This window comes from Pongo pygmaeus, chromosome 9, assembly GCF_028885625.2.
Source record: "Pongo pygmaeus isolate AG05252 chromosome 9, NHGRI_mPonPyg2-v2.0_pri, whole genome shotgun sequence".
NCBI classification, from domain to species: domain Eukaryota; kingdom Metazoa; phylum Chordata; class Mammalia; order Primates; family Hominidae; genus Pongo; species Pongo pygmaeus.
The window spans coordinates 35904081-35928084 of record NC_072382.2 but is presented as its reverse complement, the minus strand read 5'-3'; the positions used below and the strand labels follow the sequence as shown (position 1 = coordinate 35928084).

General features: G+C 35.6%; 2 protein-coding genes across 16 annotated transcripts in view; one reads left to right on the top strand and one right to left on the bottom strand.

The window, feature by feature from the left end:
- The window catches only part of DNAJC24 (DnaJ heat shock protein family (Hsp40) member C24), a 60182-nt gene extending 57090 nt beyond the window's left edge, over window positions 1–3092 (top strand). Inside the window, exon 6 of one of the 2 annotated variants that reach the window (XR_008492598.2) lies at window positions 548–697. Coding sequence is in view for 1 of the 2 variants with exons in the window: in XM_054441526.2 (XP_054297501.1) it covers window positions 548–678 (131 nt within the window). In the remaining variant the exon portion in view is untranslated. Of the gene's footprint in view, window positions 1–547 lie in introns of both variants that reach the window. The other variant, XM_054441526.2, reaches the window with a different exon arrangement.
- The window catches only part of IMMP1L (inner mitochondrial membrane peptidase subunit 1), a 77546-nt gene continuing 56200 nt past the window's right edge, over window positions 2659–24004 (bottom strand). For 13 of the 14 annotated variants that reach the window (XM_054441514.2, XM_054441518.2, XM_054441520.2 and 10 more), the window contains 2 exons: window positions 3728–3838; window positions 2659–2825 (listed from right to left, as the gene is read on the bottom strand). In XM_054441514.2, coding sequence (XP_054297489.1) covers window positions 2757–2825; window positions 3728–3838 — 180 coding nt within the window. In that variant the 3' untranslated portion in view covers window positions 2659–2756. Of the gene's footprint in view, window positions 2826–3727; window positions 3839–19375; window positions 23449–24004 lie in introns of those variants that run through there. The other variant, XM_054441523.2, reaches the window with a different exon arrangement.

Sequence of the window (24004 nt, the reverse complement as noted above, 5' to 3'; positions counted from 1 at the left end):
ACAACATGGTGTTGTGTTTATAGACTTAAGTCAAGATTCTTGAAATAGTGTGACACTAGAAGAGAAAGTATCCAGATGTTGCATTTGATAAATAGTCTGGCTTTCTCTAAAGGATAGACTTCAGGCAAAAGCATCATCCTCCCTAACAGTGGGACAGGTAGGGCTGTTTTTCTTTTCCTTCACTGTAATATTTTAGACAAATACATTGTTGAAAAGAATGTAAAATTTATATGAATTTTAAGAAAACACAAAACTTCAAATAAGTTTCATGGGTTGCTTCTGAGCATGCCCTCTCCTCCCAAAATCCTTGGACTTTTAATTCATAGCTTCAACCCATCTCCTCTACAGAGAAAGATTGTTTGGTAGATAATCTTTAGAAACACTGCCCCTTTCAAGAAATCCAGTTCTCCTTTAAATACATTTTATCTTTACTGAGCTTCTTCGTTTTGTTTTACAATTTCTATGGAATAAACTCTGCACCTTTTAAGGGTATTAGTGAGGTAGTTACTTACAAGTCTTTGAAACATTATTTTGTTTTCTTTTGCAGGTGATCACTCTTTTTATCTGAGTTGCAGATGTGGTGGAAAATACAGTGTTTCCAAGGATGAAGCAGAAGAAGTTAGCCTGATTTCTTGTGATACATGTTCACTAATTATAGAACTCCTTCATTATAACTAAAATTGTTCACAACTTGAAATGCTTTAACTGTGGTATTGAGACATGATGAGGAGAAGCTATTGAGCTTTGTCCATTCAAGGAAATGGATTCTTTGTCAGCCCTATTATTTGCAAAGAAAATATACAATTATCAAGCAGAGACCACCTCAGATTAATAGAGAATGAATATATTTATTTGTATTTATAATTTATATTTACAAGTTGTCACAAAAATAGATTTGATTATATTTGGTGAATTCCCATCTGGGAACTTTATTATGACATTTTTTTCCATGACACAAAATAAGAATTTTCTTAATATGACCATGTCTTTTGAGTGGGTAACAGTATCATCATATTCCTTTATAGTTACTAAGTTTCTGGTCTAACAGATAACGTTTCTAGTTGCTAAAGTTATAGGGCTGTTATACACCTAGAATCTTTGTGAATAATGTGAGGCCAGTTCTCCCATAAGGAAGGCTGGTTATGGATATTCATAAGGTTATTTCAAAGTTAATAAAGACAAAGTGGCAACTGCAGAAAGTGTTGCCTCCAATCTTGGCCCTGTATTTCCAAAGCTTGTAAACACTGCCATCTTCAAATTTAAATGTAATTTAGGAAATGGAAGCTTTTAATTTTAATTTCTTTTTTCTAAGAGTCTCACTCTGTTGCGCCAGCTGGAGTGCACTGGCATGATCTCGGGTCGCTGTAACCTCCGTCTCCTGGGTTCAAGTGATTCTCCAGCCTCAGCCTCCTGAGTAGCTGGGATTACACGTGCCCACCACCATGCCCAGCTAATTTTTGTATTTTTAGTAGAGATGGGGTTCCACCATGTTGGCCAGGCTGGTCTCAAACTCCTGACCTCAGGTGATCCACCTGCCTCGACCTCCCAAAGTGCTAGGATTACAGGTGTGAGCCACGGTGCCTGGCCTAAGTTTTGTTAATAGAGATGGGATTTCATCATGTTGGCTAGGCTGGTCTTGAACTCCTGGCCTCAAATGATCCGCCCACCTCAACCTCCCAAAGTGCTGGGATTGCAGGCGTGAGCCACCGTGCCCGGCCAGAAGCTTTTTTAAAAATAATGACATGAAATTGGTGCATGATTTCCCCTTTTATTTTGGAGTGTTGATATAATATTGGGGCCAGGCATGGTGGCTCACATCTGTAATCCCAGCACTTTGGGAGACTAAGGCAGGCGGATCACCTTTGGTCAGGAGTTCAAGACCACCCTGGCCATCATGGTGAAACCCCATATCTACTAAAAATAATTTTTTTAAAAATTAGCCAGTCATGTTGGTGTGTGCCTGTGGTCCCAGCTACTCAGGAGGCTGAGGCACAAGAATCGCTTGAACCCAGGAGGCAGAGGTTGCAGTGAGCCAAGGTTGTGCCACTGCACTGCAGCCTGGGCTACAGAGCAAGACTCTGTCTCAAAAAAAAAAAAGATACAGTATTAATGCCTATAGTTATGAAGACAGAGCCATTGGCACTGCTGCTATGATGAAATGAACTTTTATAAAGTATTATTGACTATAGCCAACTACAGATGGTATATGCCTCAAAGATGCATGTTTCTATGTATTTATTTAATATTTTGTGTACAGTAAAAGTCAGAACTCATTTAAAGAACTTTAAGGGATCCTTTAGAAACATTTTTACTTAATTTCAAATGAGTGGGCTGAGCATGTAGACTAGCAGCTTTTTATCAAATCTGGCATTGTCAGGTTGAACTTATAAATACGAATAGTTACTACTCTGACTTGTAAATGTAGCTGCTAAAGTATGAGGCATATTTAAGAAGAATCGATTAGTTTCATTATACCTATAAGAACAAGAATTCAAAAGTGAGGTAGTCATCCAGGTTCCCCCTCCCAAAATATTTTTGTATCGTAAAATTTAGATGACTTTTTTGGGTTACATTTTTATCCATATATTTTGAACTAACAGAACTTGCAGAATGTGTGTCGAATATTCTTTACATTTAACAATTAAAAACAACTAAAACTGAATAGCAAATAGTTTATTGGTAAGTACAAGGTTTCAACAGGAGTAATAAATCACATGAAAAGGAGACAATAATCAAGTCAAAAGAATAAATGCTTACTAATCATCAGAAAATCTGTGGCCATTAGGGCTGGCACGTAAAAATCCAAAATCACTCAGAGGCCAAATCTGTAAAATCAAAATGAGGTTGAAGACAATTAGTGAAAGTAATGTTATACTATCATCATATTCCCTTTTGCTATCCGTCCCTTTTCTCTATGCCAGATAAACACTTTTGCCTTACTCATCAATCAAGAATAAAATTTTCTGCATCAAAGTAAGACTTGAGAAAATAAACTTATGTGTATATATGTTTAAACTCCAAAGTTTGGAACATTCAAACATTGTACGTGAAATTATATGTGTGTAGTGTGTGAATAAATATGTATGAATATATGGTCTGTGTTTTCTTTTACTACTTGAAAATAAGAGTTAACTGTATACTTTCAACCAAAGGGGCTTAGGTTTAAGTACTTGAATATGGCATCTGTTTAAATGTAAAGAATCCTGTAAATTATCCAACAGCTCCATGTATTCATGAATGTTTTTCTCCTCACTGACTGTGATAAAAAGGAGGGGCCAGTGAAAACAATAATCTTCCCTAATAACCATACATTCACAATAAGTCTGTGACTCACAGTACTCAACTGGGGTAGTTTGAGTACAGGTAGTTTGAATCTAGACTGTTCTTCTGCACATGCTTATTAAAATATGCCCTGGGCAGGATGTGAACATGGTTTTAAGAGTTGTACAAAAGAGAACTGAACTTCTGGAAATTCAAATTAAAGTCTTCTTAGGCTATTGCTAAGGTAGTTTGGATTTTATTATTATCTCTATGGGAGCAGGGGCAATGGGGGAATAAGTTTGCGTATGGCTATTAAGTTAAGGCCAACAGGTTCATAAAATATATTCAGTGCAACAGTTAAGTACACTGACAGCCTGAAGATTTCAGAGATCATTTTGAGAGAAACTTTTTTTCTAGCTCAGAAAATAAACCTTAAAAACCTTACATTTTAAGCAGAAAATGGTACCTTAAAGAAGATTCGTCCTCTTATTAGTCCATATGGAATAGGTCCATAGTACCTGGAATCTGTAGAATTCTGTAGATTGTCACCTTCTAACCAAACATGACCCATTGGCACCTAGAATTAGAGAAGAAATGCAGCCTCTTAAAGATAAAACCTAATTTGGGTACTATAATTAAAAAGCATGTCATTCAGAGGTAGAGAGAAATGTCCTAAGGCTCTCTTTTATAGAATAGATAGAAATCCTAATATTGCATTTTTCCTTTTATTTCTTGCACAATAAAGTAACTTTTACTAAATATCAAAGGTTTCAACTTTTTAAAAAACCTATCTTTTTTTGTCATATGGTTCCCAAATATTAATTTGTTACACAAACCCCAAACTGAGGTTATGAGAGATCAAAACAGTGTGACAGGGTCATTAATTTAATAGACTTCAAAAGAGGTCATTAGGATGCTGACTGAAAATGTGCCCTTGTGTCTCAATAACAGCATAAGCAGGGCAGCCACTCACTCAGCAACATCCTGGGGCCAATACCAAGGCCAAACCTATTAGAATGCTCATGATGAACTAAATGGTAATTGATTGTGACATCAATTACAAATAATCTCATCATTTTATTGGAGTAGGCTTGTCAAAATTCTAATTAACATCCCTGTTCTGCCTTTGTACAGGCCATATCTTCAATGCATTATACTTCAATAATGACCATGAAGAACCAGAAGGACCTATTATAAAATCATCAGTTGTAAAATAATGATGGTGACCTTCTCCTAAATGAAAAGACTATCTCCTATAATGTTCTATGTATAAACTGGTAAATAACAAGATTTTTACTCAGTGACAATCATAAGCATATTTAGAACAGAATACTTTTTTTTTAAGCCACCTGCAATATGAGACATTTGCCTATTTCTGTTCAATGTAAACTAAAAAACTTACTTTCCAGCAACAATCTTTAAAATTGCTTTTTAAAAGTTTTTATTTTACAGTTTGTTATCTAAGACAGTTGAATTACTGACCAGACCAAAATGATCTATGTATGGGGAAGGAATTTATTTTCACTATTCTTTTGACTGGTTTTACTTGTAAACGTTTTATGAAGAAAAATACACTACTGGGTTTAATAAGAGAGAATGCAACTTTTTTTTAATCACAAATTACTTTCTTGAAAAGTAAATGTATACAAGAATGTAAAATTTGAATTTCACTTACGTAAGCGATTTTAAGATTCTGGAAGGTCTTATGTACAAATATTTGCCAAAAATCTCCAAATTAACTCTGCATTTAGATACATTTAAACGTTAAATCTATTTGTAGAAAAAGGACATAAGTTTACTGAAAGAATATCAGAAACTGTATGATCATTCACTTTTATCACTGGAACTAGTTTGTCCAAGGGCCAATAGCAAGGCCACTTCCTTGCTATCTAATAAAATCGACATATGTGCAGTGAAGTGTAAGACTGCTCTAGTAGGAAAGTGTGTACATCACAGTCATCAAAAAAGGAACAAAGTAGTGAATTTGGAAAAGCCATATGTAATTAACATTCTGAAGCGTTACTTTGATAAAGCTATAAGGTGAACATCTTTCGTGTCTAAATTTCCAGTTTCTCCCTAAAATGTGTTTTTTCCTGCGTTCTAAAAGCAGGTAATATATATGAATAAATAAAACCATGTAGTTATGGACACCAGTAAAAGTAAAATAAAAACATTATACAAATAATAAGGCAACTATCAACAATCTAGGGATATCTTTGTCTGACCATCCCATTGACGGTAAACCAGGATCAGTGGTTTCTACATTCCATCTCTTCATGAAGCGTTCCCTAAACTTGCCTGCCCATACCAACCTGCACTTAACATACAAAGTCAGCCTTGCTTGGGGCCCTACATTATAACCTTTATTATTATTTTTAACCTGCTTGGCTTTTCTGTCAGTTTTTACTATTTTATACCAGAATAAACCAACAGACAGTAATGCCATGATTTGACTTTTATTACATTATAGTTTGGTGCAAAAATAACTGCGGTTTTTGCCACAAAATACATTTAATGGCAAAAACCACAATTACTTTTGCACCAATCTAATAGATTTTTGCCAATATGTATGGCAAAAAATGATACCTTTGTCTTATGAGTGAGGCTGATTCTTCTTTTCGTGTTTAAGAGGCATTTAATTCCTTCTCTGTGATATCTTTTTGCATGTCTTTTGCCATTTGGCTACTGGGTTGATCTCTTTTTTTTTCCCTCATTTCATAAGCACTCTTTAAGTACTAGGGAGATTAGCCCTTTGTAGTACAAATAGCAAATATTCCCAGTTTCTCATTTCTCTTATGAGCCTTTGCTTTCATATCTTCTGAATTTTGAGTCTTTCTTAGAAATGTCTCATGGTTTCTTCTTTTACATTTAACTATTTTATTCTTTGGGAGTACATCCTTACAAATGGTTATGAGGCTTGGATGAATGTTTTTGATTTTTGTAAATAACTAATACCTTGGTAATATTTTTCTGTGCATTTATTTGATTGTTGGCAGTGTCAGATATTATTCTGTGTGTTTTCTGATTGAATTTAATATCCAGTGAATAGTCTGTGCCTACTTTTGCATATATTAGTCTTTGGGATCTCAATTGTCCTATCTATATGTATTTCTTATATAATACAGACAAGATTAATACATTTATCGCAAATATTTTTCCCAATCTATTTTTTTGTCTTTTTATATTTATTATGTTCCACAAAGTTTTTAGTTTTTTATACAGTATTTACTTTTATATCCATATGCTTTTTAAAAGATGATTTTAATTATTTACAGTACCTAAACCAAAAGTGGAACTCAGATATTTGCTGGTGGTTAAATACTTATAAATAGAAATTCTTTGAAAGCACAATGATAACTGCCATTAGCTAGGTCACTTTTGTAGCAGTTATGACCTGAGTTTCTTTCAAATTAGCGACATCATCTCTGGAGTAATTTTTGTTTTTTGAGACGGAGTCTTGCTCTGTTGCCCAGGCTGGAGTGCAGTGGTGTGATCTTGGCTCACTGCAACCTCCACCTCCTGGGTTTAAGCAATTCTCCTGTCTCAGCCTCCCAAGTAGCTGGGATTATAGGTGCCCACCACCACACTCAGCTAATTTTTCTGTTTCAGTAGAGACAGGGTTTCACCATGTTGGCCAGGCTGGTCTTGAACTCCTGACCTCAAGCAATCCACCCGCCTCTGCCTCCCAAAGTGGTGGGATTACAGGGGTGAGCCAGTGCGCCCAACCATCGCCAGAGTAATATAATTAACAACTACAGAAAGGAATCTTCTAAAAAAAAAAAATCTGAACATATCACCAGAAGCCTTTCATTTGATACTTAAAATAACCTGTGAAGTACTAAATTTGATATTTAGTCAAGGAAAAAGAAATAGGTTCAAATATGAGACATGCTAACTCCTCATTACCTGAAATCCATACATGTTAATGACCATGCATCCATTTACAGTAAAGAGATGCCTACATCTCAGACTTAACACTTCATGTAAAGTACACAAATCAAGGAAACAGCTTCATCACTGATGTTACCTTTAATCTAACAAGATCTCTATAAAACAAGAAAACCTCTACGTACAGATCTTTTAAAATTAAAGCAGGCACCTTTGCTGATCCACCTCTGTAAGTTACAGGTTGAGTATCTCTTATCTGAAATGCTAGAGACCAGAAGTGTTTCAGGTTTCAGATATTTAGATTTTGGAATATTTGCATATACACGAGATATCCAGGGGAAGAGACCCAAGTCTAAATATGAAATTCATTTGTTTCATATCCACCTTACATACATAGCCTGAAGGTAATTTTATACAATATTTATAATTTGTCCAAGGAACAAAGTTTTGACTGTGTTTTGACTATGACTCGTTATGTGAAGTCATATGTGGAATTTTCCACTTGTGGCATCACACAGGCACTCAAAAAGTTTCAGATTTTGGAGCATACTGGATTTTGCATATTTGGATTAGGGATGCTCAACCCATGCTCAGTTTACCAGTAAAAAAACATAATGTTTGCAATTACTCCTTTTAAATATATAATTATTTTAGGTATGGGGGAAAAGAGTGAAAACTTTATTGCACTTTAAAAATCAACTTTATAGAGGTATATTTTATATACAGTAAAATGCACCTGTTTTAAGTTTTGACACAAGTTTTGAAAAATGTACTTACCCATCTAACCACAACCACAATGATACAGGATGTTTCTTCCATGCCGAAAAGTTCCCTTCTGTTCCTTTGTAGTCAGTTTCCTATCGCCATGCCTAGACCCAGTCAATGAGTGATCTGCTTTCTGTTACTAGATAGTAGTTGTGCCTGTTGCTTAATTTCATATAAATGGAATTACAAAGTACCTATTTTGTGTCTGCCTTCTTTTGCTTAGCAAGTTTTTATGATTAATCTATGTTGTATGTAAAAGTCATTCATTTTTTACTTCTGAGAAGTATGCCACTGTAAACCACAATGTTTATCTATGAAACTAGAGGTGGATACTTGGGTTTGCAGTTTGGTGCTAGTAAAAATAAAGCACTATGAACATTCATGTACAAGTCTTATTTCTTTTCAGTAAGTATCTAAGGGTGGAATTTCTGGGTCATTAGTAAGTCTATGTTTAACCTTAAAGAAATTACCAACCTTTTTCAAAATGATACTATTGTATACTCCCTACAACCAATGTATGACCGTGTTCCTGTTGTTCCACAACCTCTCCAGCACTTGGTATTATCAGTTTTTAAATGTTTTGCCATTCTAGTAGGTGAAAGATATATTAAATTGTGGTTTTAATTTGCACTTCTCTGATGAAAGCATTTTTCCATTGTGCATACTAGTATTATCTTTTGTGAAGTATCTATTAAAATATTTTGGCCATTTTAAAAATGGGTTATCTTCTTATTCATTGTACCAGTCCTTTATTTACCATGGATACAAGTCCTTTGATGGGATTGCAAATATTTTCTCCCAGGCTGCATCTTTTTAAATGATGTTTTGACAAGCAGAAGTTTTTAATGTTGCTGAGGTCCAATTCATACTTTTTTTCCTATTGTGTTTCGTGCTTTTCGTGTCCTAAGAAATCTTTACCTGCCCCTAGATTATGAACATATTATACTATATTCTACAAATTTTATAGCTTTAGCGTATGTGATCCATTTTGAGATAACTTCTGTGCATGATGTGAAGTATTTGTCGCATCTGTTTTTGTTTCCTTTTTTCCTCCTTTCTATTGGATTATTTTTCTGAATTTTTTTATTTATTCGATTGCCATATTTAATATAGATCTTATTCTTGAAGTTGTTACTCCAGGGTTTACAATATGCATCATTAATCACAATCCACCTTTTCTTAAGGTATAATTATCTTCACATATTATACCACTTCATGTAAGGTAAGAAAGGAAAGAATTTCGCAACAGTATATTTTCATCCTTATCAGTGAATACAGAATTCTGGATTGACAGTGTTTCCCCACCTAACACTTTAAAGATTTCATTTTCTTTTCTTGCTGTTTTTAATAATAGATCAGCAGAAACTCCTTGTTCTCAGTTGTATGTAATATATTTTGTCTCTGGTTAAGATTTTCTCTGTCTTCCCTGGTTTGATTTTCTTTGTATTTGGCCAGAACTTCTTTCTGTACTTCTTGGATCTCTGATTTATCATTTTGAACAAAATTGGAAAAAAATGTATAGATCACCTTCTCTTCTACCCACTATCCTGGGCATCCATAGCCTTCATGTTAATCTGCTTGACCTGTCCTATGGGTTACTCATTTTTTTTTTCTTCCAGACTTTTTCCTTTCCTTCAGTTTGTATACTTTTAATTCCTGTCTTCAAATTCCCAGATCTTTTCTTTTGTAGTTTCTGATCTACTACTGTAAAGACCACCAAATGTACTCTTAAGCTCTAAAAATTACATTTGGTTCTTTCATATACCATTTATTTCCTCAATATGTTCATCTCCTCTAGATACTCAAAAATAGTTAGAATTGGTGTTTTAGAGTGCCTCTCTGCTAATTCCATAATTTCTGTCATTTCTGGGTCTATTTAACTGATTTACTTTTGATTATGTGTTACATTTTCCTGCTTCACATATCTGGTAATTTCTGATTAAACTGGACACTCATTTGCTGAGTAGATTTTGTTGTCTGTTTTTATAGAGTGTTGAATGTTGAGGGAGTCTGGTTTCTCTGAGGTAGTTAAGTTAGCAGCAGTCACCTTATTCCTTTCAAGCCTTGTTTATAAGCCTGCTAGGTTGGGTCTTTATCTTACATTTTATTCTAAGGGCTATTTTAGTCCTACTACTAAGGCTTGATTTTTGCAGAGTCTCTAAGTGAATGTTCTGGATATCAACAAGATCTGTCCACACTGGCTGGTCCGAACACAGATGTCTCTCAGCTGTGTGTGGGTTCTGGGACTTTTTTGGCTTACAGCTCCCCAGTAGTCATTCATTCCTCAGTCTCTTTAAGTTCCACCATAAGCAGGCACAATTTAGTATTGAGCCCAAAAGCCAAGGGAATTTCTACGTAGATTTCTGGAGATCTTTCTTTATCTCTTTGCTCCATGGTAGTCGGATTTATAAATCCCAACTACTTATGCATACCTGTACCCCAATCTCTGTCTCAACTCAGCAAGACCACCTGTGCTTTGCTTGACTTTCCCTCCTTGTACTGTTATCTGAAAACTGCTTTAAGACAGAAGTTGGGGCAAGTAGAGGCTTATTTTGTTTCCTTTCTGTCAAGGATCAGTTTCATACTGCCTGCTATGCAATGTATTAAAACAGTAGTTTCACATATTTTTGTCCAGTTTTCTAGTTGTTTATGGCAGGAGGGCAAGTTCATGACCAGTTATTCCATCACTGCCAGAAGCAGATGTTCAAATTACATAATTTTAAAAAACCTGTTTTTTCTTTGAGACAAAATGTCGCTCTCTCACCCAAGCTGGAGTGCAGTTGTGCGATCTTGGCTCACTGCAACCTCTGCCTCCCGGGCTCAAGCGATTCTCCTGCCTCAGCCTCCTGAGTAGCTGAGATTACAGGCATGCACCACCATGCCCAGCTAATTTTTGTATTTTTAGTAGAGATGGGGTTTCAACATGTTGGCCAAGCTGATCTCAAACTCCTGGCCTCAAGTGATCTGCCCGCCTCGGCCTCCTCAAGTATTGGGATTACAGTCGTGAGCCACTGCGCCTGGCCTTAAAATACTTTTTTAGCATACTTGGAACAATATAAAGAGAATCATTTCAGTGAAGACTAAAATTTTTGATGTGTGAAGTGTGCTTTGGCATCTCCATCTTGCATCCCCTTCAGTGGAGTCTCCTTTATGTTGTTTTACCCTTTCCCTATCAAAACTCTGGAAAAGATTTGCCAAACTCAGCAGGCAATTATGTACAAACAAGGAAATTCACTATGGTATTTTCTGCATCTCAAGACCGGCAATGGTATAAATGTTCCTCAGTAGGCAGAGGTTAAATAGAATAGCTTTCTTTTATATATTAGTAAACAGCCAGTAAGAATAAATACATAAATAATGGAAAGATTTCCATGAGATAGCCAGAGGAAAAAATAAGTTGCAGGGCAATGTGTATAATTGTAAAATTTTTAAAATATGTATTTCAAAATATACATTTTTATGACCAGTGCATACTATTTAAGTAACTTAAAGTATACATATGTATATATACACAGAAATATATGTGTATGTGTGTCTTAAAATACAAACTGCTTAACCCTTTCAGTGATGTTCATACTTTTAAAAAAGGGAGCATCATCCTTCATGATGCAGGTTAGGGGGAGCTTGTTGGCTTGTTGAATTTTTTTAAAAGGTGTTTCAGTGTTGGGCTTTTTTTTTTTTTTTTTTTTTTTTTTGTCTTTGGTAGTGTGGAAAGAGAGTTAACCTAACCTCTAATTCATATAGTAGGATATGCTTCTTTGTATAGTACAAGTAAATGACTTGTCATTTACTTCACAGTACTGTCATCAAATCTACAGATGACTAAAATATTACTCTAGCCAAGAACACATTTAAACAAACATACAGTAAAACACATTTTTTTGGTTTGGGTCTGAAACACAACACCTGACTTTTCTAATATGGAATAAGGCAAGGAACAGAACATTTTCTTTCTAACTTTAAACACAGTTATTGTCTGTTAGATTAACCTACCAGTTGTCAGTAAGTTGAAAATTCAAACCAGATAATAGAAAAAAGAATTCTATAGCAATATTATAATAAAATATGAACAGGATAAAATGGTGATTAACATGTATTTTTCTTTCCTTTTTTTGTGCTCACAGAGACAGATAATAAAATGTGTTTTTTTAAAAGCTATGGTAACTTTACAACTAAGGCTGAAAACCACTCTAATAAACACATTTATAGTAAATGTTTTACAAATGGCCCAAAATGGAAATCCCTAATTCTATGTCTTTGTTCATTACATCTCATAATCAAAACTTTTAAGGTGGATTAATTTTGTACTCTTGTAAATATGCTATGCCATTTTGAATGAATGCATAAGACTGAATATATGAATATATGTTTTCATGAATGCCATAAACTGCTTTAATTTTGCCCAAACCTGAATTCTCCATGTGTCTCAGATATAGCTAACTTTACAGCTAAATTTTAAGGCATTAAAGGGACCTTTAAATCATTCTTGTTTTTCCTTTCTACGTCAGAGGTTTACTTCCTGAGCTAGGTTTACTTCCTGAGCTATGATAAAACCTAATCTCAGGGCTGGACAAAAGAATCAAGCCTCTAGTTCTCAGCTATATTTACTGAGGTCTAGTTAAGTGCCTCCTTTTTAGCACAAACAACAAATGTAATTGCCTCATGGCCTGCGGGTGTCCATTGAACAAAAGAGGCTTTTGTGAGGCAATACACAGGTGTTACCTTTCTTGATTCAAGTGAAATCTGATGAAAGAGTCCACAATATCAAATAACACATTTACTAAACTGTAATCAAACTCATTTATTTGATTAGGCAAATAACATCTAATTAAGAAAAGTTCTGGCTAAAAAATAATTGCATGTTTGACCTTCAAAAGTTTCAAAAACCAGAAAATCCTAAGAACAGACTGATTTTTAATTAACACTTTATTTGCCATGTATTTTATAGTTTACAACCAGCAATGGTAGGGTTTGCATTGGCCCTACCTATTGCTCGTACTTCTTTAATGGTTCTAAAATGACCGCAAAGAAAACAAAACAACAGTCATGAAAGAAACAAACAAAATTATGAGGCAAGGTGAGGAACAAAGTTTTTAGAATCCTTTTTTTAATGATTATTTTTTCATTTTCCTGTAATGTACAAGAAAAAGAGCACACATTTATGAAAGCAATCAGATAGTCTTTTTTGCTTCTATTTCGTAAAAACAAATGACTGATAGATCAACGATACTCTAGTCAAAAGTATTTCATTTTGCATGTGTTTCAAAGATTTTATTTTGTGTCTAATGGAATAATCAGTGGGCTATAAAATGCATAATTCCCTTGCCTATGAAAAAAGTCTATATGATGAATGTACATTCAAAAGATGTCATTTTAGTCCAATAATTAATACTATGTAATTGTTTTTTATCTTATTATCTTACAAAAAAGCAGTATCAAGTTACTATACCTACTATGTGGCCACTGTATATTCTGCTTAATCATGACTTATGTATCCAAAGTGTGTCCATATTAAGATCCTATGCACACGAACTACTAGAGATAATATTTGAAAATGAATAATTTATTAGTATTGTTCTAAAAAGATCTCATAAAACCCAATTTGTTTGAGTCATGTAACAGCAAAATTGGAAGCACCATCAGTAAATCATTGTTTACCCTTCCTATAGTGCCAGCAGAAGCTATAAACAAAAACACATGTAAAAAATGAAGAATTAAATTCTGAGATACAATAAATAGAAGACACTTTTAGAACACAAAGGTGAGAAAACATTAATTTTTAAAAATGCGAGTATCTGAAATGTCAGTTCTGGGTATCCCTCAAAGCAAACTCAAGGAACAGTTTTACTTATTTTCATTGGCATTCTCCTCGCCCTAACTACTTGCCCGCCTTCTGTCTACCTGAGCTAATTAAGGCAGAGGAGTATCTGGAGTCCTGATCGAAGTGTTTCCAAATGCTAGATGCATAATAAAGGGATTGTAGAGACCAGGCACAGAACAGTTAATACACTGACTATTTTAATACGTACTATTTCTATACGGTCCTGCTTCCTTTTCTCCCTTTTAAAATTCAGCCTTATTGCTATGCTATCTACATCATTCCTGGGAACTGTTATTGCCCTTCCCTCCTTAAAAATGGTGCTACCTTACATTCATAGCCAGTCATCACCAAAGAGGAATTTACACAAAAGTTTCAGTAGGCTACACCTATAGCATCGGGGTTTGAGTAAGGGGTATGCTTTTTACTAACAGTTTCTCTTTCGTTATTGAGCTTCTCCCTGCTGAGTAGGTTTAAAGCTTAGTCTAAGGCTTGACTTGCTCATTCTCGTGGCAATTGCAAGATAAGCTCTTTCTTCTTCTCCCTAAGCTCTCAATACCTCCATCTAGCCTGAATAGTAACCTCTGGTGGGTTGTTTAGGATAGTGCTTAAAAATACAGTCCACACAGTCACACATAGTCCTGAGTTCCAAATACAGCTTTGCATACTAGTTAAGCACCTTGGGCAAGTTATTTAAACCTCTCTATACAACTGAGACTAATAAATACCTTATGAAATACTATGAGAACCAAATGAAACAAGACTCCTGGCACCCAGGAAGCAGTCAGTAAGAGCACTTACTAGCAGCTGCCACATTTGCCAGTGTGAATTATGTCTATTGGGCTTTCTTTGTCCCCGGTTTCCTAGGCAGTCTACCCAGATCTCTGCAAAGTTAACTGTGCTTTGCTATTTTACTTTATGTTTCTGGTTATTTTCTTTTACACTGTATTCAATTATATAGCTCTGGTGTTACCCAAGTCTTTGACTTGAATCCAATATAATTAAAAATGTACATTAATTATGAGTAAGTAGCACAACAATTATGCCACCTAATTTAATGAAATTCAGTTTTTAAGATAAAATCATCCTAGATTAGCAGTAAAAACTAACATTTCTATTCTTTTTTTTTTTTTTTTTTCTGAGACAGAGTCTTGCTCTGTTGCCCAGGCTGGAGTGCCATGGAGCGCGATCTTGGCTCACTGCAACCTCTGCCACCTGGGTTCAAGCGATTGCCCTGCCTCAGCCTCAAGAGTAGCTGGGATTACAGGCATGCGCCACCACGCCTGGCTAATTTTTGTATTTTTAGTAGACACAGGGTTTCACTATGCTGGTCTCGAACTTAAATGGGCATGCTCATCAAGCAATGTTTATTAAATATTGAATGCTTAGGCCCTTATCAAGCATCCACTTCTTCAGAACCATTTACCAACTAGTCAGAATGTAGGAGATGGAGAAGAGGGTTGGAACTGAAGCCAGTTTATAGGCCTTTCTATCCACGCCTCCCAATACTATTGTCCCAGTCTTTTACCTCTGTCTCTTTGTAAATACAATGTTACCTGGTATTCTGAGATTCGGATTTAAAAGAAGCACTTTATATTCTCATTCTAAGACTATCTCTGCACTTTCACTTTAATACAGCTTGATCTATATACTTGCTTTCCTTCCAAAGGATGAGCCCAACTTAATTCAACAAAGGGTATTTCAGACTGTAGTAGAAAATGGTGTTAAATATTACAATGATGAGTTTTCTCATGCTCTCAGAAAAACAGTTTTGAACAGTAAATCAGATGCATACTGTACACAATATGTACTAATATGTTTCCACCAAAAGTTTTATTCCTGGCACTCCACTTAATTCTTTCCCAAATCCAAACTCATCCTATATGGATTTATTGCTACAGATGAATCTCTGTAGCTCTTTTCAATCTGCTGTTGTTGCTGTGCATAACTGCTTCATATAGAGATTGGCCAGAAAAACAGATTTATATCTGAAAGGGTATTAGAAATAGATTACCAGTAGAAAGGCTGCCATACTTCAAAAAAGAAATGATTAAAATTAAATATGTAGTTATTTTTGTACTTGATGTTACTGATGCATTTTTTTAAAAACAGGCATTGTTGAATATATTTGACAGAGACTTCTCCTGCTTGTGTTTTACTCATCAAAACACAACTCTAATGTACCAAACCCAGCAGATTATTTAGAATAAAATCTAGGTTTGTGAATACAAAATTGCAAATTAGGCAGGTGGATGACAGATGACTTTTTTTTTTTTTTTTTTTTTTGAGACAGAGTCTCACTCTATTGCCCAGGCTGGAGTGCAGTGGCACAAGACAGATGGCATTTTTTAGTGATGATGCATGATACAAAGAGAATAGCTGAAGATCTTTAAAAAGTAAGAATGATCTAGGGCTAAGCGCATCAAAACACTGTTTTGACTAAGAGACAAAAACAGACTACAGACATCAAGGAGGGAATAGCAAAGCATCCAGATGTCATCTGGGGAAAGCGGTACTTTTTTGCTACTTGCTATAACCTTTAATTGCCACATTATTAATTTAAAATATAATCTACCTTAATCTTATTAGTAGACTTCTACACTTGTCCAAAATTTTATATATCTTCTTTCCATTTCCCAAATTAACATCTCCCCCAACAACCCTATTTTATTGTACCACCCACCCTGTGGCAAAAACTAACAACTTGGGTGTCATTTTTAAGCCCTTCAATTCCCTTTCTTCCAGCATCCAATCTTGTCTAGATTATTTCCTTAATCTTTCTGCAATCTTTGTACTTCTTTCTATTCTCGATGTTATTATCTCATTATGCCTCACTCACAGCCTATTAACTGGTCTCTCTGCCTCCAGGCTCTCCTAATCCTAGCCATCCTCTAATAGTCTACACTAACATCAGAATGGCCCCACAGAAACTAAATAAAAACTAAGCCTGATCATGTTATTCCCCTGCTTGAAACATAAAAGGAACTGAGCCTTGTTTAATTCTTATTTTTAGGGATGGGGTCTTGCTATATTGCCCAGGTTGACTTTGAGCTCCTGGGTTCAAGCCATCCTCCCACGTAACAGACTACCATGCTTGGCTTCTACCTTTCATTTTTATCTCTTCTTACTACTCATCCCTCCTACTATATGTGCCATACACTGGAACTCTTACTTTTGGCAGTTCCCCAAAAGCACAATGCTGTACTTACTTCTAGGCCTTCAGAATATGCTGCTTTCTTTGACTAACTCCTGCTTACCCTTTAAAACTTCAACTCAGGTTTCACTTTCCCATTCTGGAAAAATCTCATCTAACCCAGTCTGGATAAATATCCTTGTGTCTTATCAAAGCACCTTGTGCCTAATTCTATTATACTATACTGTAATTTCGTCTATTCCTCCAACTTAACTATAACCTCCTAAAGTTACACTGTCCAATATGGCAGCCACTAGTCATATATGTGGCTATCTAAATTTTAAAATTACATAAAATTAAGAATTCAGTTTCTCAGACACACTAGCCATGCTTCATGTGCTCAACAGCCATGTGTGCCTAGTGGCTACCATATTGGACAGCACAGATACAGGATATTTCCATTATTTCAGAAAGTTCTGCTGGTGTTGCTGGGGGCAAAGATGACTACTCTAACGTGTACTGGCCCTCAAGTAAGTGCTCAGTAAGTGTCTGTGGAATTAATGAATGCACACATCGAAAAAGAAAGTTGAGAGGTTAATGTCTGGCAAATTTTGTATATTCCTATAGCCTCCTAAAAGCTATTTAAGTCTTCTCTCCCAGTCTACCCTTAGATGTCCCCCCTCCCAAGTCCAATGGTCTGGCCGCTTCTGAGGCAGCCTCATTAAGGAAGATGTGTGAGTGCTAGGATTGGTCTGAGGTCAGAAGTCCATTATCAGTCTCAGTCTGTGTCCCTAGACCTACTTTGACTTTCCTTACACTGGGAAGTCAGGTCAAATTTCAAGTCTCTTTAGACAACAGAAGGTTTCTCTAATCCTTCTTGCTTTCAAGAATCATACATAATGTACACAAAGTAGATGAGAATCTTAAGTTGTATCCAAGAATTTTAAATTACCTATAATTGTAAGTACTTTGTAAAATACTGCTTAGTCTCCTTTTCTTGTTAGCTCTGCATTTGTGTTTAGTTGGATACAAGCACTAGCTGTGCCATACTAAGTGATTTATACATTTTCTTAAAGTAATTATGAAAATTCTGTCCCAGGAGGAAAACACTCTAATGTCCAGGTTGGCAGTGCAATAACTTGTAATGCCAATATTTTCTTGCTAATTTAACATCTTTAGCCATTTTATAATATGCATACCTGCTTTTGTATCTGTTTTTCCTCTTTTTCATTCTTGTTTTAGGTAGAGAATTGTTCGGTTTGGTGAGAATATTTTTATGGGCTAAGATTAAGTTGTTCACAAAAACCTGTCAAATTTTAATTACCCAAAGTGGTAACATCAAAACTTCATTTACTTGCTTATTCCAAAAGGGAGTTGAATATATTTCACTTACTCAATAGCAGTTTTTCCAGTAGACCTAGTAAAGACTGTTATAGCACCCGGGCGCGGTGGCTCACACCTGTAATCCCAGCACTTTGGGAGGCTGAAGCAGGCAGATCACTTGAGGTCAGGAGTTCGAGACCAGCCTGCCCAACATGGTGAAACCCTGCCTCTACTAAAAATACAAAAATTAGCCAGGCATGGTGGCAAGCGCCTGTAGTCCCAGCTACTCAGGAGGCTGAGGCAGGAGAATTGCTTGAACCTGGAAGGCAGAGGTTGCAGTGAGCCAAGATCGTGCACTGCAGTCCAACCTGGGTGACAGACTGAGAATCTGTCTCCAAAAGAAAAAAATAAATAAATAAAATAGATTGTTTTTGATTAGGAAGCCACATCACACTTGGAATATATTCTCCTTACTACCAACAGAGTTTGGAGTCTGGTTCAGATGCTTTCACTGAACACCTGTGTTACAATTTTGTTCTTTAATTTTTGCAAATGACTTTTAAGCAACTTTAAAGTACAGAAGTCCCAGATAACTTGCAGATAAAAACACATATAATATTTTCATTTTACTTAACTGTATCCTGCCTCTCTAGATTCATACCAATGGCACTAACTTTCTAACTTTTGAGTGGTTAAAATATTTCTAGGTGAGCAGCACATACAAATTTCAGGACAACCTGCTACTCTTTCAACAGGAATGTTGATCTTCATATATACATCTTTTCAAACATATAAAAATAAAATATACTACTACAAAATAAGATTATTATAAACTACATATTACTGTTAAACTAAGCTCAAATTATTCTGAAAATATTCAGAGAACACATCAGAAAACACTTTAAGTCGAGGAGCCTCAAAGATTATTTAGTGTTGACATCTGAACAAAAACACTTCAGACTTGTAAACAATGAGTGAAATTTATCTTCAGAATTGTGTTAGCTATAGAATGAAAAAATCACGTCACCTCCGCAGTGAACTTCACTTTAGCAAAAGAGTAAACATATTTCCTCCATATCAGCTGCAATCAAGGCATTAGCAGTATGCCATGATTGATTATCCTAGGAGCCGTTGCTGAGAAATGGATGTGTAGCACAGGTTTTTATCACTATAGTCTGCAAAAAACAAGTCGCTTGTTTAGATACCCTAGTTGTAATAAGTGACATTATTAGGCAGTTCTTCTATTTAAATGACATAAGGATTTAGTATATCAGCAGCTTATAATACACAAGCCCTTTCAATCTGATGATTCCTCTCTCTACAGAGAAGTACTTTTTTCTGTTTATAATACAAGTGGTAATAGAAGACCAGATGGTTGACTTTTAGCTAAGGGAAATGACATTTAAACAAACAGAAAGACAGCATTCAGAATATTCAGGGATTCGAACTATAACCTAAATACACAGTACACATTAAAGGACTATTAGTGTTAACTATATAAAGTGACCATTTTGTAATGCTAATTAGTAAGATTGTTTCTTAGGTTGTCCATCAGTTTTATTTAAATATTTTCTAATACACTGTAAAACAGCTTTATTATTGCCATATTGTTACATTTCCATTTTAATACACTATACCACCAGTACATCCTGATAACACTTAATCAGTTCTTTCTGAAATGTAAAATTGTCTCTACTTCTTACATTTCTGCCAGTAATAATGATGATGTTATTAACATACTCTACAATTCACAAAGAAAAACATAAGAAATAACTACATTCCTTATTCACCGCCCATCACTCTGCTGTGGTAATGGATTATTATTTGGTGAACAATGTTTCACCTTTTGTGTATAACGCTGACATCTATGGTATCAAAGACAACCAAAAACCTTTAAATTAAATAGCCAGATATCTTTGGTAGCCCTCAGATAAAAGTAAAAACATGATTTTTCTAATAAGTACAGATTTGTTTCCTATAACAATAGCAAAAGACTGCTATGCACTAACCACACTAACCACAGAATACACTGAAATTTCCATAATCACATTCTATTAATATGTCTATTCTCAATACAGGGTAGCTACTATGGTTAAGACATGAAAATTCAATAAATAAGGTTTTAATTGAAAGATTAAAAAAAAATTCTTCATTTTACAATAAACAACCACAGAAAATCCTAGAAGGAGAAATTTATAAACTCCAGGTAACAACTTTACCCATTGTTAAGCCAATAAACCAATAAAAGGACCAAAAGAACAAATTATCTGTATAGTAGTTAAATATGTCCAAAAGGCACATGTATGACTACAGAAATGCAGAAACTCTTATTACCACACAACCTAATTAGTAGGCAATGAATGTTGCAAGGGCAACTTAGCCTTCATCGTAATAAAACCACCATAGCATTTCAGGGGCACCAAAGCTTCCTTTAAAATGAGAACAAGGTAAGCCCAGCATACCTCAATTCCCCCAATACTTTAGGAGACTTAATCTTAACTAAGTTCAGTATTCCATAGTGATAAGTCAATTCAGAGCCTTTAGGAAACTTAATCTTAACTAAGTTCAGTATTCCATAGTGATAAGTCAATTCAGAGCCTGGTGAATTTTTATTCTGCTTAAAGAAAGGCCTGAAAAATATGCAGTCCTAAATAGAAGTCACTTAGGAAAAGAAACATTTAATCAGCACTCTGCTCTCCTGGTACACAGTAAGAGGAACATTCCAATATTTTCTACAACTTTCACCTGCCGTTGTGTAAGGTGGTCAGGTAGTCTTACCATTGGAAATAGCTTAGCTTTCAAGTCTATGAAGACTAGAATGACCACAGATTGGCCAGTTCAGCAGCGTGGTAGGCCCCAAGAACATCTTCTGAGAAGTTGTAACATCACGCATTTACTTGGGAGCAAGTTTGTAGTAGAAACTAGTAGAAAAAAAGGAGTAGAAGTAGAAAAGAAACTAGCACCCTATTCATATATATCTAGATTTGTCCACCCTTCAAGAATTTTAAAAAATCGACTAGCTGCCAAATCACAGTTGAAATGATATGAAATCAACTGCAATTAAAATGAGTCCCTGTCACCAAGAATCTTATGCTCTAGATCAGGGGGTCAGCAAACTTTTTCTGAAAAGGAACAAATAGGAAATAGTCCAGGCGTTGCAAGCCATATAGTTTATGTCACAACTATTCAACTTTGACATTTTAGAGAAAGCAAATACAGACAACAGATAAATGAATGGGCATGACTGTGTTCCAATGACACAATAATTACAAGAAAGGCAGCAGGGAAAATGATTATGCAGGGTCTTGCAGGCCACCACAAGGCCTATGGCTTTTACTGTAAGTGAGATGGGGAGCCACTGGAGTCTTTAAGCAGAAGAGTGACATAATTGCTCTTAAAAAGCATCATCATCAAAAAGGATGACCTTAGCTGCTGTGTGGAGAGTATCAATGGAAAGGGTAGAGAAGCCAGAAAATCGGAAGGGTATAAGCAAAGAAAACAGTTCAAAAATTACCGCAACAAAATGAGAGAGATGAGTTTATCTTGCAAACTAATGGATGGTAGCAGTGACAGTGGCAAAATGTGGTTTGATTCTGATTATATATAGAAGGTATAATCATGATTTGCTAAGGGATTGGATGTAGGGTGAAAGAGAAGGAGAGTAAGGATAACTCTAAGGTTTGTGGCCTGAACAAGTAGCATGGGGTTTTCTTCCCCATGTGATGGGAAGTGTATGGAAGGAGCCATTGTGGGAAAGAAAATCAGGATTTTAGCTTTGGATACAGTAAGTTTGAGATGACCATTATTCATTAAAGTGAAGATATTAGACAATTAGACATGACTCTGGAGTTCAGGGAAAAGGTTATACTTGATATAAATTTGAGAGTAAGTTAAAAAGTACTGTACATAAAACCATGAGACAGGTTTTATGAGACAGGATGAGGTCAGCTAAAGTATAAGTGTAGATAAACAATAGAAGTTTAAAATATGAACCTTTAGTTAACTCCAGGGTTTGAAGGTCATTCCAATGTTTGGATATGAGGAGGAACCAATAAAGGAAATTCAGAAGAAAGATAGGAAAAAAACCTAGAAAAAGCAGTGTCCCAAAAACTAAGTGAAACCAGGTTTTGAGAACAACTATTTCAAATACTAACAATAGGTCAAGTACAATGAGGACTGAGAGTTGATCACTGGAGAGACAACAAGAGAGGTCATTAGGGACTTTGACAAGAACCATCAATGAAGTGGTGGAGACCAAAGTCTAACTGGAATGAGTTCAAAAAAATAATATGAAGCTCAGAGTGGAGTAACTATACACAACTCTTCCCTATAGGAGGATGTGGTGTCAAGGGAGTTTGTTTAGACGCAGATTTTACAACATGTTTGTTGATAGGAATTTACTATATTTCAAAATGCCTAACTATGCCATAGTTACCCCATGGATTAAAAGCATAGTCCTGGATTATTACACAATATTATACTAATAAACATTATGAAGTGCTTTTCTTCTTCTTTTAATTGGCTTTATAACAAAATTTTAGTGTATTTGTGAGCCCTGGCCCTACATTCCCTAAAGGAATTAAATAGAGGTTTACTTTGCATTTTGCCTGCTGTGCAAACCAATAGGAGAATGCCAACTCATTTTATTTATTTCTTATTTGCTACATGTTCCTACTTCCAACTAAATCATTTTTTCTGATAAAGCAGTGGCTTCTAGCAGCAAACTGAGGAATTCCTGCAGAATATACAGAAAGGCAACATACTCAAGATGTCTGAGCTTATGACAATTTGTTTCTTTTGAGAGTCACAAATTAATCTCATATCTTTACAGTAGCCAATGCTCAGTTCATACATAACCCCAGGAAAGGATTATTGGCTTCAGTACCTTCAAAATAAGCAAAGCAAACAGCATCTTTTTTTTTTTTTTCTTTTCTTGAGACGGAGTTTTGCTCTTGTTGCCCAGGCTGCACGGCAGTGGCGTGATCTCGGCTCACTGCAACCTCCGCCTCCCGGGTTGAAGCGATTCTCCTGCCTCAGCCTCCCAAGTAGCTGAGATGACAGGCGCCTGCCACCACGCCTGGCTAATTTTTTGTATTTTTAGCAGAGACAGGGTTTTGCCATGCTGGGCAGGCTGGTCTCAAACTCCTGACCTCAGGTGATCTGCCCGCCTTGGCCTCTCAAAGTGCTGGGATTACAGGTGTGAGCCACCATGGCCGGCCAGCAACAGCATCTTAATAGGGACCGCTTAGTTTCCAAATACCTAACAGTAAAAAATAAAGCTGATTCATAAGCGTTGCTTGCCATGTGGTCTTTTAAAACTCTGGAATGGAAAACAAACAAACAAACAAACAAAAAAGAACTCTGGAAAGAATAAAATGATCCCACATCACTACATCACTTAACCAATGATTTGTTTATGTTCTTTTCTGCCAACCTACAAACAATGCTATTTCTTTGATATGCTAAATTCTACAGGCTAGGTTCCAATGAACAATTTTAGTGTTTTGCTTTCTGAAGCACCTACATACAAGAATAAACTTTTTTTGCCTGGAATTCAAAACATATTTTAATATTGTTCATTTTATTAAGCAGCTCAATCAAGATATGAATAGCAGTATCTTCATCTTATAAACAACAATGATTTTTCTTAGACGATGCAGAGGTAAGGGGAAGAAACTCATTTCATAAAATATTGCACCAATGTGCTTCTGAAATAGCTAAAAAAAGGGACACACGAGAGGGGTAGACCCTGCGAATATTTTGGCTATGTTTTCAGAACACTCCAAACTTGGATGAAATTTTGTTATAAATCACCT